General features: G+C 38.2%; 2 protein-coding genes across 4 annotated transcripts; both read left to right on the forward strand.

Annotated features, from left to right (window-relative positions):
- The first annotated feature begins 964 nt into the window (after nucleotides 1-964).
- On the forward strand, nucleotides 965-5980 carry PDAT (phospholipid:diacylglycerol acyltransferase). The gene is made up of 7 exons (XM_021949281.2): nucleotides 965-1868; nucleotides 2444-2666; nucleotides 2799-3082; nucleotides 3186-3483; nucleotides 4107-4366; nucleotides 4908-5399; nucleotides 5592-5980. The coding sequence occupies exons 1-6, from the start codon at nucleotides 1420-1422 to the stop codon at nucleotides 5389-5391; spliced, it is 1998 nt and encodes a 665-aa protein (XP_021804973.1). The 5' UTR covers nucleotides 965-1419; the 3' UTR covers nucleotides 5392-5399; nucleotides 5592-5980.
- Nucleotides 5981-9554: 3574 nt separating this feature from the next.
- Nucleotides 9555-12928, forward strand: LOC110749103 (nuclear transcription factor Y subunit A-3-like). Of its 3 annotated transcripts, none has more exons than XM_021949123.2 (6): nucleotides 9555-9776; nucleotides 10933-11224; nucleotides 11405-11517; nucleotides 11589-11660; nucleotides 11935-12084; nucleotides 12319-12928. In XM_021949123.2, exons 1-6 carry the CDS (start codon nucleotides 9756-9758, stop codon nucleotides 12688-12690), a joined length of 1020 nt encoding a protein of 339 aa, XP_021804815.1. In that variant the 5' UTR covers nucleotides 9555-9755; the 3' UTR covers nucleotides 12691-12928. The 3 variants fall into 3 exon arrangements, with proteins under 3 accessions (XP_021804815.1, XP_021804816.1, XP_021804814.1); XM_021949124.2 differs by having other exon boundaries at nucleotides 9558-9776; nucleotides 11080-11224; nucleotides 11929-12084; XM_021949122.2 differs by having other exon boundaries at nucleotides 9559-9776; nucleotides 11929-12084.
- The last annotated feature ends 981 nt before the right edge of the window (nucleotides 12929-13909 follow it).

Consider the following 13909-nt stretch of genomic DNA (forward strand, 5'->3'; position numbering starts at 1 on the left):
AGTTGTGTTCTGGCTTTAATTGGGAATTGACATCACCATAGCTGCACAAGGAGGACAAGGCTTCCATGTTTGATTGTTCAGTTTTGACCAAGATAACAACCTAACAGTTTCAATGGAGTTGTTTTGGGGGTTACATAAGCATAGTGGGCCATAACAGGTTTCATCTATCTATGTATTATTACATGAGTTTCGATTCATTACAGGAATGGTAAGAATCGAACTATTTCCCTTTATACTTACGAGAATTTGTAAAAATAAAATCTTATATTAACTTTGAGGATCACGAATGACACAAAAAAAGAAAAAGAACGCAATCTGATAGTTTCGTAAACTTTATATGCGTTTTTTGATCAAATAAAAACCAATATTAATTAACCTATCTTTTCACTTTCCCATGTTAGAGGATTGAATCTCATACAAATGTCACCTCATATGAAAGAGAAGTGGAGTATTGAAACATATGACAATTTTCCTTAATAAAACAACATAACAAGAAAGATGCTACAAAGGTCAATTCTTTCTTAATCTCTCAATCTCTTCCACATGCTTGAGTCTTGCACAAACCAAACCATAAGATATTAGGGGTTCAAAGTCTTTTGAAAAAATGCTTGGAGTCCAAGGGCTGCACAGAATCTCACCCTCTGCAACATTGTTTGTGACTGCAAAAATTCCCCAGTGCTCTTTAAACACCAAATTAAACCAAATTAATCTGAAATTAATGCATGTGTTATAGTATTTAAAGCATTGTGTGGGCCCATGCAGCCAGTAAATATATAGACCCACCTGCCCAAACCTGTGGGTCCGTATTTTTATCTGGAATTTTCCATGGTGGTCTCGAAATTTATCTAGGGGAGCTGCCAACAACCTAAATATTACTAAAATAAGATACCAATTATAAATTATATAATTATAATGGAGACTTGAAAAGCTTGGTCTTGATGTTTTTTGCTTTCGCCCCCATAAAAAAATTAATTTTTCGCTGAACAGGTCAAATTTTTTTAATAATTTTATTTTCCTTCTCATGCTACTCAGACACAAACGCGATCCCCAACTACAGCCCCGTTTATCACATCCATCAGCTCTCACGGCCTTTCGCCACGTGTCGTACAGGATCAATCCTGGGACCTACGCCCGTTCTGGAACTACCCAGCTCCCTCCAGTTTTCTAAACGCGACCACAACTTGTACACAACCAGGTTGAGCAGTCAATCGGAAGCCTCCACCTCCCACTCGCTGGCAACAACCTCTTCCGCCGGTGGCTTTGTATTAATTAGTAGCCGTGTTTCTAGGAGCTTAGGGTTTCGATCAGCTGCTTCGCTGAGCAACGAGACCAGTAATTCAGGGGAGAGCATTTAATTTAAAGACTTTCACTTTTTTCTCTAGTTCTGTCTCTCCGACCCTCTTTTTTTTTATTGGAACGATGTCGTTTCTCAGACGCAGAAAGGGAAAAGCTTCGGACTCAGAGCCGGCTCCGATTGAAGACGAGAGTGAAATAGAACAGGAAAACCAGAAGCACAAGCAAAAGCAAAAGCTTCCCAGTAAAGATGGAGGGAAGCCACAAAAGTGGTCCTGCGTCGATAGCTGTTGTTGGTTCATTGGGTTCATATGCTCGATCTGGTGGTTCTTGCTCTTCTTGTACAACGCAATGCCCGCTTCTTTTCCCCAGTTCGTGACCGAAGCGATAACGGGTCCTTTGTCTGACCCGCCGGGCGTGAAATTGAGGAAGGAGGGGCTCGTGGCCAAGCACCCTGTGGTCTTTGTGCCTGGGATTGTGACCGGCGGGCTTGAATTGTGGGAAGGGCATCAGTGTGCTGATGGGTTGTTTAGGAAGAGGCTATGGGGTGGCACATTTGGTGAATTGTACAAAAGGTAAGTGCTTTATGTCCTTTTCCTTATAAAGCAGTATTCATTTTGGATTAATTTGATGTGAGTTTTGCCCTGCTTGTTTGATTGTTTAATTACTTTGGTGTTTTGGGTTTTGTGGATTATGGAGTAGTTTAGAAAGAAGTGTGTTTTATACTTGAAAAGGGTGATTTTGCCTTAAACCAATGCTGCTTTTGTTACGTGTTTCGTGCGCTGAGGTTGCTTAAACCGGTAAAGTGTCAAGCAGTTTAACAAGTGAACCCATGAGTTGATTATTGGGGTGTTGTCTTGAACACCCCAATAATCTTTTGAATTGTAAATGTGAAGAAAATCTTATTAGGGTGCTTGCTAGAATGTGGAAATCTCATTCATTTTGCCTTTCTATTATCAGAAAAAAATGTGGGTGGTTAGACCTTGGTTACATGTGTTAGTTTGACAAGTTATTTCATGCTTTAACTATTAATCATTGGGGTGTTTTGATTTTCCAATTTTCCTCCATCTCTTTAATCTTCCTCAAAGTAAACATCCCGTGTGTTTTAATCTTCCATGGTGTTAACCATGTTTCCTTTCATTTTTCACAGACCGTTATGCTGGGCTGAGCACATGTCTCTGGATAATGAAACGGGACTAGACCCTTCGGGTATAAGGGTCAGGCCCGTATCTGGCCTTGTGGCAGCTGATTATTTTGCACCAGGTTATTTTGTCTGGGCAGTTTTAATTGCTAATTTGGCTCGCATTGGATATGAAGAGAAAACCATGTATATGGCTTCGTATGATTGGAGATTATCGTTTCAAAATACCGAGGTGTTGTTATCTGACCAATTAATCTTCCTATGATGGAAATTCATATGGTTTCTTTGTTTGTTCATAGTAGCATATATTTAAGAATGAGAAGTGACTTTTATTGTATTTTATCTCCTTGATTGCCTTTGTCAGGTTAGGGACCAAACGTTAAGTAGGATAAAGAGTAATATAGAGCTTATGGTAGCTACAAATGGTGGTAACAAGGTGGTTGTTATTCCGCACTCAATGGGTGTTCTGTACTTTCTGCATTTTATGAAGTGGGTTGAGGCACCAGCTCCAATGGGTGGTGGTGGTGGGTCAGATTGGTGTGCTAAGCATATTAGAGCTGTAGTGAACATCGGTGGACCCTTTCTAGGGGTCCCAAAAGCCGTTGCGGGACTTTTCTCTATTGAAGCCAGAGATATTGCTGTTGCCAGGTTTTTTATCATTTACTTACACATCAGATTAGTTCGCTAGAAACATTTATGAATATTTGTTCCCTGCTTTGGGCTGTTGATGAAATTCTAATCCTCATTACAGGGCTTTCGCACCAGGTGTTTTGGATAAGGACGTTTTTGGGCTCCAAACATTACAACATATGATGCGAATGACCCGTACGTGGGATTCAACTATGTCAATGATACCAAAAGGCGGGGACACTATATGGGGTGGCCTTGATTGGTCCCCTGAAGGATACTGCAATTGTAGTGCAAAGAAGGTGAAGAATAATGATACCAATACTGCAGCTGAAAACAGAGTAAATTATGGGAGGATTATATCATTTGGGAAAGATGTAGCGGAGACACATTCCTCCAAGATTGAGATGATTGATTTTAGGGTAATTTTCTGTGTTTCAAATATGATCACTATTATATAAAGTAACTTTACTTCCATTATAATTATATAGATTGTGTGTGTGTGTCTGAAATACAATCTACAGATGGAATTGCATGTACTTTCAATCTCATACTGTATCATATGCTGTTTAGTAGTTTACCTAGCATCTCAACTTAATTATTTGATTTTCAAGATGGGATTATTCATAAAAAGATGAAGGTTGGGCTTGCAATTGTGGCTTATGTTGGTTCCAATTACAAAACATTTGTGTGTAAAATGATTTGTTAGGTCATATTTCCTTACATTTATGTGGAGACTAATGACTTCCCATGATTTATGTATATTGCTAAAATGCTCATTTTCCATGTGAGAGTGACTACTATTTAAACCATTACTTCAAATTTCTTTGATTAGAGCCAAGCCTGAGGTTTTTATCATGCCTCAAAGACACTGAAATAATCACAATATGAAGTTTGCCTGATTTGTCTTTGTCTCCCAAGATCTGTACTGTCTTTTCTTTTTGTCAGAATCCCAATATGCATGCTATCATGAGATATTTTGTACAGACACTATAAATTCTTAACTGCTTAACTTGTATCACTTTGACTTGTACTTGATTGGCAGGACGCTGTAAAGGGTAATAACCTTGCGAACGCTACCCATTGTGATGTATGGACAGAGTACCATGAAATGGGTGTTGGGGGTGTCAAAGCTGTTGCAGATTACAAAGTGTACACAACTGAATCAGTTTTGGATCTGTTTCGTTTTGTTGCCCCCAAGTTGATGACACGTGGGGATGCTCATTTTTCATATGGGATTGCCAACAATTTGGATGACCCGGAATATGAACACTTCAAGTATTGGTCGAACCCCCTGGAAACAAAGTGAGTTTTCAACTTGTTCTGTTGTTCTAAGTTTTCCCACCGAGTGAATCATGGATTGAACTTAATCTGGTTTTTTTCCCTCTTTTGGTGATCCTTAATTGAGTGTAACAAGTATTAATGCTTTTAATTGTTTCAGCATGCATATTCTCCAATGCCTGTATATGCTCAGAAATAAAATCATTAAGTAGGAAATGCCCCACTTTGCCTAGGTAGTAAAGATATTCACTGAGGTGGTATTGGGGACTGGTTTCTACCATTTAACTGTCTGGCCAATTCTTACCCAAAGCATGAAAAGTCATAATCCAAACATGTCCTGTATGTGTTGATCCAGTTTTCCATTGTGGGTCCGAAAAGTTTATACAGTTGTTGATTATGTTAATGATTTGGTTCTTCCCTTTTGGTTCAGCTCTTATTATCGTACAAATAAATGCTCGTTTGTCCATGTATTGTTTATTTAAGTATTCTTTTGGAGCTTGCGTTCATTGTTTAAGCAAATGTTCTATTAGGAATGCTTGCTTGAACTTCTGACCTGTTTGTGCAGATTACCAAATGCTCCGGATATGGAGATCTATTCTTTGTATGGAGTTGGAATCCCGACTGAAAGAGCATATGTATACAAGTTAACTCCAACTGCTGAATGCTACATTCCCTTTCAGATAGACACCTCAGCAGAAGGTGGAAGTGAGAACCCTTGTTTAAAAGGTGGAGTTTTCTCCTCTGATGGGGATGAAACTGTTCCAGTTTTGAGTGCAGGCTTCATGTGTGCTAAAGGTTGGAGGGGTAAGACCCGATTCAATCCTTCAGGCATCCCTACTTACATAAGGGAGTACGACCATGCCCCTCCAGCTAATCTTCTAGAGGGTCGGGGCACCCAGAGTGGTGCTCATGTTGACATAATGGGGAACTTTGCATTAATTGAGGATGTTTTAAGAGTGGCAGCCGGTGCTAAGGGAGAGGATTTGGGTGGAGATAAAGTGCACTCTGATATTTTCAAATGGTCTGAAAACATCAACTTAGATCTCTGATTTACATGGTGAGCTGAAAACATCAACTCTCTCTCTCTCTCTCTCTCTCTCACACACACACACACACACACACACACACACACACAAACAATAGGAATACAGCCACATGCACCACAACACGGTGCTATAGTTACGTTTACATTCTGAAGCTGGAATACTATTCTTGTGTTTTAACTTGCTTCTTCCAACCTCTGGTTCAGGTAATCTGGTGCTTGAAGATACACCCGATGAATTATCGGTTGCCGTAGTGGTTGCGAATTGTGATTATGGCGAAGTTCTTGTATTTGATTTGAAACCTAAGAAATGAATAGCAGATTGCTGAAACAAACCCTTCCGGGTTTATGTTGTCATCTATATGTACTCTGCAGTCTCGATTTATCTGAGGAGCCCCGAAACAGCTTCAAGAATGGGATCCCACGTCATGCCGGGCTCCTACCAATTTAGGTGTAGCTAGCTTTTACAGTTCATATATAGCTCCCTGGGATTTTGGATATTCAATTAATTTATTGGATATTGTCAATAAATTATTTAATATATCAGTGTAATGGTTCTTCTATCTGTAATTATTTGTGGAAGACCATTGCTGCTCCACCTTGTCTATTGCTGCTGTAATGGCTTCATCACCAAGTCTTCCTTCTTATATGGTTTGTTCCGAGATTCTAATCCGAAGAAACTCTAGTGCGCGGGGCAGACTTGTCTCGAAGGAGTGGAAACAAACACACCACCCATAATTCAAATTTCTTGAAATTGCCTTGTGAAAGAACCAGTGCCACCAAGACATGTCTTTTTCATCAAATAAAAAAAATAAAGCAACAAACACAGGTCAACAAGTACTTATCCACCTCTGCACCCATTGACAATATTATTTAACAATAATAATAAGAGATATTTAATCAAATACTCATTCTTAGCACTAAAACTATAAATAAACTGTACATCATTTAATTTCTATAAACAAACCCAAAAAAAACCCAAAAAATGAAAGTTGACCGTATTGAATTTAATTTTGATTATTAAATTACTTTGATGCCCTATTAAGTGTTTTGGGCTTTTTTTTTTATGAGGTTTTGGGGTTGAATCTGTTTTAAGAAATTAATGGTAGTTTCGTAATTTAAAAGAAGTTAAAAACCATTTTTGTTATGTTGTAAATGGACTTTGGGTGTGTTTCTAAAGTACATTTCATATGAGGTTTTTTTATATAATTTGGACTCCTATATTTGGTATAATAGTGAATCTCCCTAATAATAATGCCAGACAAATTCCATTGACTTTCTCACCTTTCACATTCAAGATTGAAGCTGCTCATAGATTCTTGTTTGTGCGAGCCTAAAACATGTAATATTCTTAGGTGTGCCTTGTCTGCAAGCCTGTGATTGAGGAGGGGAGCCTATCGATTGTATAGTTTATACTATATGAAGGAGGGGAGTTTTTCACACACACACACCCAATGTATCATAAAGATTAGAATATGAGATCACTAGTCTGTAAGTCAATGTCCTTTTTCACTAGATTAGACGAATTCCGAGTCTCTGCATTAGCATCAGTGCATTTACACACATTTATAAAAATGCAAACCATTAGATTCATCTAATGATTTTAATAAGTCCACGTCATCAAAGTTGTATTAAACTAGAAACTAATTATTTGCACCTTATTATGTCTCAGCAAGCCACAGCCACACCTAACTTACACTGCCAGCCATGGTTGCCACCTTTGTCTCCTTCCTTTCCTCCCCCACCTCCCTCCCTCTCTCTCTCTCTCTCTCTCTCTCTCTCTCTCTCATTCCCTCGATTTGGGATGAGTGGCTGTCAATAAGGCCTAGCAGCTTATTTTATCAAATTCTAATCTTTAATACTACATTGTTTCAACAACAAAAATAAACCTGCAAAATCATAAATAAAAAATCTGCAAAATAAAGAGAAGGAATTCTGATGTACACTGTATTGTCTTATTCATAAGACAAAGTGACGAGAGTGATATGCAATTCAAGAAGCAACAGTGTCTATAATTTACAAAATTAATACATTAAAAGATAATTGGATATCAGTTTTTGAATCAAATTCAAGGTTTTGATAATTATGAAAATGATTTAATTGTGGGAGAGAGGAGGGAAAGGCCGCAGCTGCAGGGGAGAGGAAGAGATGGGTGAGTGATACGGTTCAAAAGGAGGAGTTTTAATCTAATACAATTATTATAAGGTGGAATAATTAAATTCAATTGGATCAGTTAAATGGTTAAGTTTTTTTTTAAATGCATGTAAATGCACCGATGCTAAATGTAGAGGCTCGAAATCCAGATTAGACCACGTTAGCAAAAAATTAGTGTCTTTCGTATTACTCTATGATGAAATAATGGTAACCAATTGAGAGTAACCTTTTTATACATGCTTCGACCAAAAATGTAGTCTTATTAGAGCACTTCCACCCTTATGGGCAAGGGTAGGGCAAGTGCTGTCACTATTTACGTGAATAGTGACAGCCCTTGCAATTTTGTTTCCACCCCTATGAGCACCTCCACCCATGTAGGCTAAGGCAAGGCTAAGGCAAGGCAAGGGCTGCCACTATTCACATGAATAGTGCCAGCCTTGCCTTAGTTGGTTCCATCCTTGGAAGGCTAGGGCAAGGGCAAGAAAAAAAAAAAGATTATGCAACAAAATATAAACAATTTAGAAAGTGAATAAAATTATTATGTATTTATAGGGAAAATATCTATAATTTTTTGGTATTTAAAAAAAAAAATTGACATTTTTTTGGATTTTTTTGAATTTTTTTTACTCGCTGACGTCAGCGTAACATCAGCGCTGACGTCAGCGCCTTCGGGCCGCAGCCCAGGCAAGATCTGCCCGTGGGCTTGCCCAGTTCGATGGGACCTACCATTTGCCCGGGCCATTTTTCTTCCGCTGGAGCTGTCTTGGGCTGCCTTGGGGGGCCTTTTGCCTAGTCTTGGGTAAAGGCTGGAGGTGCTCTATGGGCAAGGGTAAGGGCAATTACTATTTACTTTAATTTATTATATATTTTTTATACCTAAATTTTTAATTTTTAATTAATTATTTAAACTTTATAGAAAAAAATTTCAAAATTTTTTGGTCTTTTTTTCGATTTTTTTTCAATTTTTATTACATAAAAAATGGAAGCCGTTGGATTGCAGTGGAAAATTTGATCGAACGCCCTAGGTGATGCCACGTGTCTTGTAGCAATGGAAAATAAATTTGAAAAGCGTGCTGAAGCCAACTTGGCATCAGCATGACATCCGCAAACCAGGGCAACAACACGAACTGAATCTGCCTTTGGGCTTGCCCAAATTGATGGCCCCCACGTCTTGCCCGAGCTGCTTTGTGCGCATTGCCCAAATTGATGGCCCCCACGTCTTGCCCGAGCTGCTTTGTGCACACTGGATTCGTCTCGTAGGCCTTGGGCCCCTCCTTGCCCGGGCCAAACTGCTGCGGTGGACTTGCTCTTACTAGCAATTGGGTATGGTTGTTATCTTATAAGAATAGTAATAGCGCAACTAAAATAGATATAAGCTGTAGTACAAACGTAATTTATCTTTCATTTTAAGAAAAAGCTAATGCTTATGCTTTCCTCTTAATTAAAATAAGAAAAAGATTGATGCTTATCCCTTTCGGGTCAAGTAAAGTTGATTCTTTCGTTGTTACATTAAATGATGGGTCTTAGGTTGAAATAAAGAAAGAAAATTAAACCAAAGTAGTCATCTTTAATCTGTCATTAGTGACGATTTATATATAAATATTTTCTATTTTCAAGTTTGAAAAAAAACAAACGAGGATAAACACCTTCCCAGTCTACTAGAGTCTTCAACGCAGAAACTCACTCGCCATGGCGGTGCATGGGAAACACTTTCTAGTCAAAGGAGAGAGTAAACGTAAGCGTTGATGGAAGCAAATGGGCACAGTTGGGGTGGAGAGTGGGATGTTTGAGCGTGGGGAACAAGTGATGAAAACAGTGAACGGCGGCTGAGATAGAGAAAAGTGAATGCAGCCAAGCGTTAAGGGTGTGTTTGGGGGCGTGCTTGTGGGCCACCACCATGGAAGAAAAAGACGACAGCTGGAAAAAATACAAGAAAAATAGAGAGAGAGAGAGAGAGAGAGAGAGAGAGAGAGAGTCAAGTCAGAGAGATGGGGTGGGTGGCAAGTGCTTTTATTAAGGAATTTATGATTTTTTTAATTTTTTAATCTTTTGTGTGTGTCGAGGTTTGTGTATTCTGTGTGTTGTGTTGTCACAGCAGCTAAGCCCAAGAAGAAGGAAAAAATATGGAGAGTATTTTTGAGAGTGTTTTTATTTACAGAGTTTGAAGAGAGGGGACATGTCCAAGTTCTTCCCAACAGCTATATTCTTTGCTTATTCATGCCTTACCAGATCCCAAAGGTTTCTCTTTCTCTCTCCTTCTCTTGATTATTTCTTACTTTTCTTCTTTGTCTCCTCCACTCTTCAACTTCCCTATTGCTTCATTTGCTCTTTTCCTTTTTTACTTTTATGTCTTTTTTTTAAAATCAACTTTTTTTTAAAATATTTTTTTCTGCTCTTTTTGTGGATGGTTCATTTCTAGAATTCAAGTGGGTTGCTTTCTATTTGCTATTTACTGACTGCATGTGGAGTTTGGGATCATTTTGATTTTGCTTTAGTTGTTGCTGAAGATGGGAAAGTAGTAAAGTTGTCTCTTTTATTGGTTTCTGGTTCTATTGCTCCTTTGGGCACTTCGCTTTCTTGTGTTTTTTACACTTATTTTTTATTATTTGTTATATTTTACATTTTTGCTCTACTTATATTATTGGATATGGTGGATAATGCCTTGTTGTGTTGGGCTTGAGTGAGTAAATGGGCAGACAGAGCAACTGATATGCTATATCTTGAAATATAAATTTTTTTTCTTTTCATTTTTTGGTATGCTTGGAGTTGGTCTCGAAATCTCAAGTCTTTTACTGATTGTTTGATTTGCCCGATTAATCTCTCATTGATCTGCTTCTGTTGCCATAAAAGGCTGTGGTTTGATTTATGGCATACTGATGCTGCATGTGACTGGAAAGCTTTCATGTCTGTAATATTTACTGAGCTGAATAATCCCCCATACCTTTCATCTGGTTTTCTAAACCTAGTTTTTCCCTCACATAGTAAATGAGATATTAAATGCAGTCTGTTGAAACTGGGAAGAACCTCTTCTTGGTGTTCTCAGCATGTGTGGAGTCTGATTTTTCATTTAAGAAGTAGAAACAGGACCACCAAGTTGTTTGAGATTTGTTGAATGAGTGGTTAGAAGGCAATAATCTGTTGTGTATTTCAATTCATTTGTGAGTTTTTTTTCTTTCTTTATCGTGTTGTTTGGGATATTCATTCATGGTAATTGTATTAGAAGAGAATTTATTGTTGAGTAATCTCATTTTTGTGCTTTAATGCTGAATGTGATTGAATGGTTGCATACTCTCCCATTACATGTAAAATTTTATGTGTAATTAGATAATCTGTCAGTATGCTTAATATAAGGTAGCCCTTAACTCCTTATTATGGATTTTGCATAAAAATTCAGGATACATTGATAGAATTATCTATGCCAACTCAAAACTTGGACAAGAAAATTTTCAATCAAAGTTCTGTCCAGTCAATGCCTCTCTATACTACTAATTGCATGTCGTGGAATCCAATTGAACGAGAAATTCCACATTCTTTGTCCAAGGATGCAAGCTTTAAAGTGGAATTTACGCCACAAGTTCATCACGATGCAAAGCATTTAGGACTTCAACTGCTACCAGACCAGGGATCATCATCCACAACACAAACAATTAGCCAATCTCAAGATCGATGCAATTCATCAGAATCTGGTATTTATACTCCTAGTGTTATGATCTTAGTCTAATACTCCGGTATACATTTTTTCGGGTTATCAGACTTTTGGTACATATGATACATGCTTTGTAGTCATATGCTTACCATTTTAGCAATCTCTTTTCCCCTTGTTTTCTTTTACTTAGTTCTCTTGTGCTTCTTGCCCTTGAACCCAGGTGAAGATGAAATATGTGGCAAGGGTGTTGAAGGGCAAATGAAGCCAGTTTACTTGCTGAATAATCTAGACCTCATGTCAAATCCTTCTCAACTTGGTTACGGAAATTTAGTGGTAGGTGGAGCTGTTATACTCAGGGATTAACTTGTTAGATGGTTGTTAATTATGCTTCTCCTTCCTTTCAGGGTCGTGTACCATATCCTTATGCCGATCCTTACTTCAGTGGGTTCTTGGCTGCATATGGACCACAGGCTATGGTATGTTTTGTCGAGTACATTGTTTTTCTTTGCTATTGATCTGTAGTTACAATTCTGCCCCTACTCAGTTATATCTAGAAGTAAATACATAAAAGTTGGCATCTCTAATTTGCAAAACGGTGTTGGGGTATATTCTTTGACAGTATTGTGTCAAAGAGAATGTGGCTAATTATTTATTTTTAACGTTGTCCAGATTGTACCAGATTGTACTTATTAATATTTTTCTTCTTCTTTTTGTGGTTGTTGATTGAAAATTAACTGAATTCAGCCTCAGATGATTGCACCTACCCGAGTTCCATTGCCTCATGATCTGGCAGAAGATGGACCCATCTATGTCAATGCGAAACAGTACCATGGCATCCTCAGAAGGAGACAGTCTCGTGCAAAACTAGAGGCTCAAAACAAACTTCTCAAAGCTCGAAAGGTATGTTAAGTCGTCATCCATTTCAACTCTTTTCCTGCATTGGGTAATATGTGGAGAAACTTTTTCATAGTTTTGGATGCATTACTAGTATATTTCATAATGTCAAAGAAAGCGATTGCGTAATGAAATGATACTTCATCCATCAAAACCAGAGCTCTCCCTTTCTGAATTTATTCTCCTTTAGAATGAATAGAGCCTTAACCCACGTTTGTTGTGGCTTTTAAATGAATGCAGCCGTATCTCCATGAGTCTCGCCATCTTCATGCCCTGAACAGGGTAAGGGGCTCTGGTGGACGTTTTCTCAGCACAAAGAGGCTCCAACAATCTGATCAGAACCCCTCCAGTAGCACCCATGATGTTCCGGACTCCGTCAACTTACATCAGAAAGATACACAGGACACAGAAAGTCATCACTTGGGAAGCAGTGAATTCGTCACTGCTGTTGCAACCCACTCAGACATAGCAAGTGTTTCCCATACCAATGATATCTTTCGGCAGCAGGATCGCAGGTTCTCAGGCATCCCTTCCCACATGGGTGGAGCCATGCAATTCCGCGGGGGAATAATGCGTGCTGGAACCCAGCATTGTGCTTCAGTTGTCCGGTGATAGGTGAGCACGAACAAGACCGTCTCACCGGTTTGGCAAATCATCCTTGGCTTTACCGTTCTAGAGTCTAGACTCTACCTTTTATGCTTCTAATGGAAATGGCATTCGAAAACACATTACAGCCGTAAGGTCTATAGTATGTATTAAATATTATCCTAATCCTTTACTTGTTAACATTGATGAACGGGATTGTGTTTCGGTGATACCCTTCTTATTACGAAAAGTTTGGTTATTATTAGATTCCAATATTCTCATTCTTACGAGCAGTCCTTTGCATTCTGGTGGGAAATTCCTTGCATAAGAGTGGGTCATGAAACAGAAGGAAATTTGGGCCGTAATGTCTATATGTATGCTTGCAGCCGGTCTGATAACAAGTTCATGCTTGCAGTTTGTCTGATCAGAAGTTTATGCTTGTTTGCATGACAATGGTTCAATGTTGAAACTGAGGTTTAAGCCCATGGATGTGGACTTGCACCATTTCCAATGAAGCATTCTTATGATCCCGTCATCTTTTCACTTCAAAAGAGAGTAGAATTTTTCCCAAGTTCGAATTCTAATCCTATTCATAAACATTAAAAAAAAAGTTATAAATAGTTATATTTCCATGGATGTATGGGATGGGACAAGAACTTTGTTACTAGTTATGGTCCCCATTACAGTTCCACAGTAGTTATAAATTTCCAAGGGAAAGGAACCATCAAATACATGGAAGCCTAAGTCTACATCATAGAGTGTAAATTCCATTATTTTCTTTTGATTTCTGGGAGGTGGCGGATGCGAGAATAATTACTCTACCACTAAACTTATATAGCATGTTCTCCACATTTACTTATGGCAGGTTCGCATTTTAAGAGTAGCAATCAGGATATTATTTTTATGATTTGATTTTAATTAGGAATATTTTAGGAATATTTTGTTATTTTCCTTTTGTTTTCTAATTAACTTTCCTAATTTCTTCAAGTGTACGATTTCTCTTGTATAAAAGGCATGCGTTGGAGTATCTGGAAACAATCATCTTATTTTCAATAAAATATCATTGAGGTTTTTCTCAATAAAATATCATTAAGGTTTTGCTCAATCAAATATATAAAATATCATTAAGGTTTTGCTCAATCAAATATCATTGAGGTTTTACAATTTCTGGCAAGTTGGTTGGTGGATTCTAGCGTGTTACTTGTAGGGTTATCGTTTGATTTTCGTATTCCCTTATATCTCGACA

The sequence above is a fragment of the Prunus avium genome, chromosome 7, assembly GCF_965620075.1.
Source record: "Prunus avium chromosome 7, drPruAviu1.hap1.1, whole genome shotgun sequence".
Lineage (NCBI taxonomy): Eukaryota > Viridiplantae > Streptophyta > Magnoliopsida > Rosales > Rosaceae > Prunus > Prunus avium.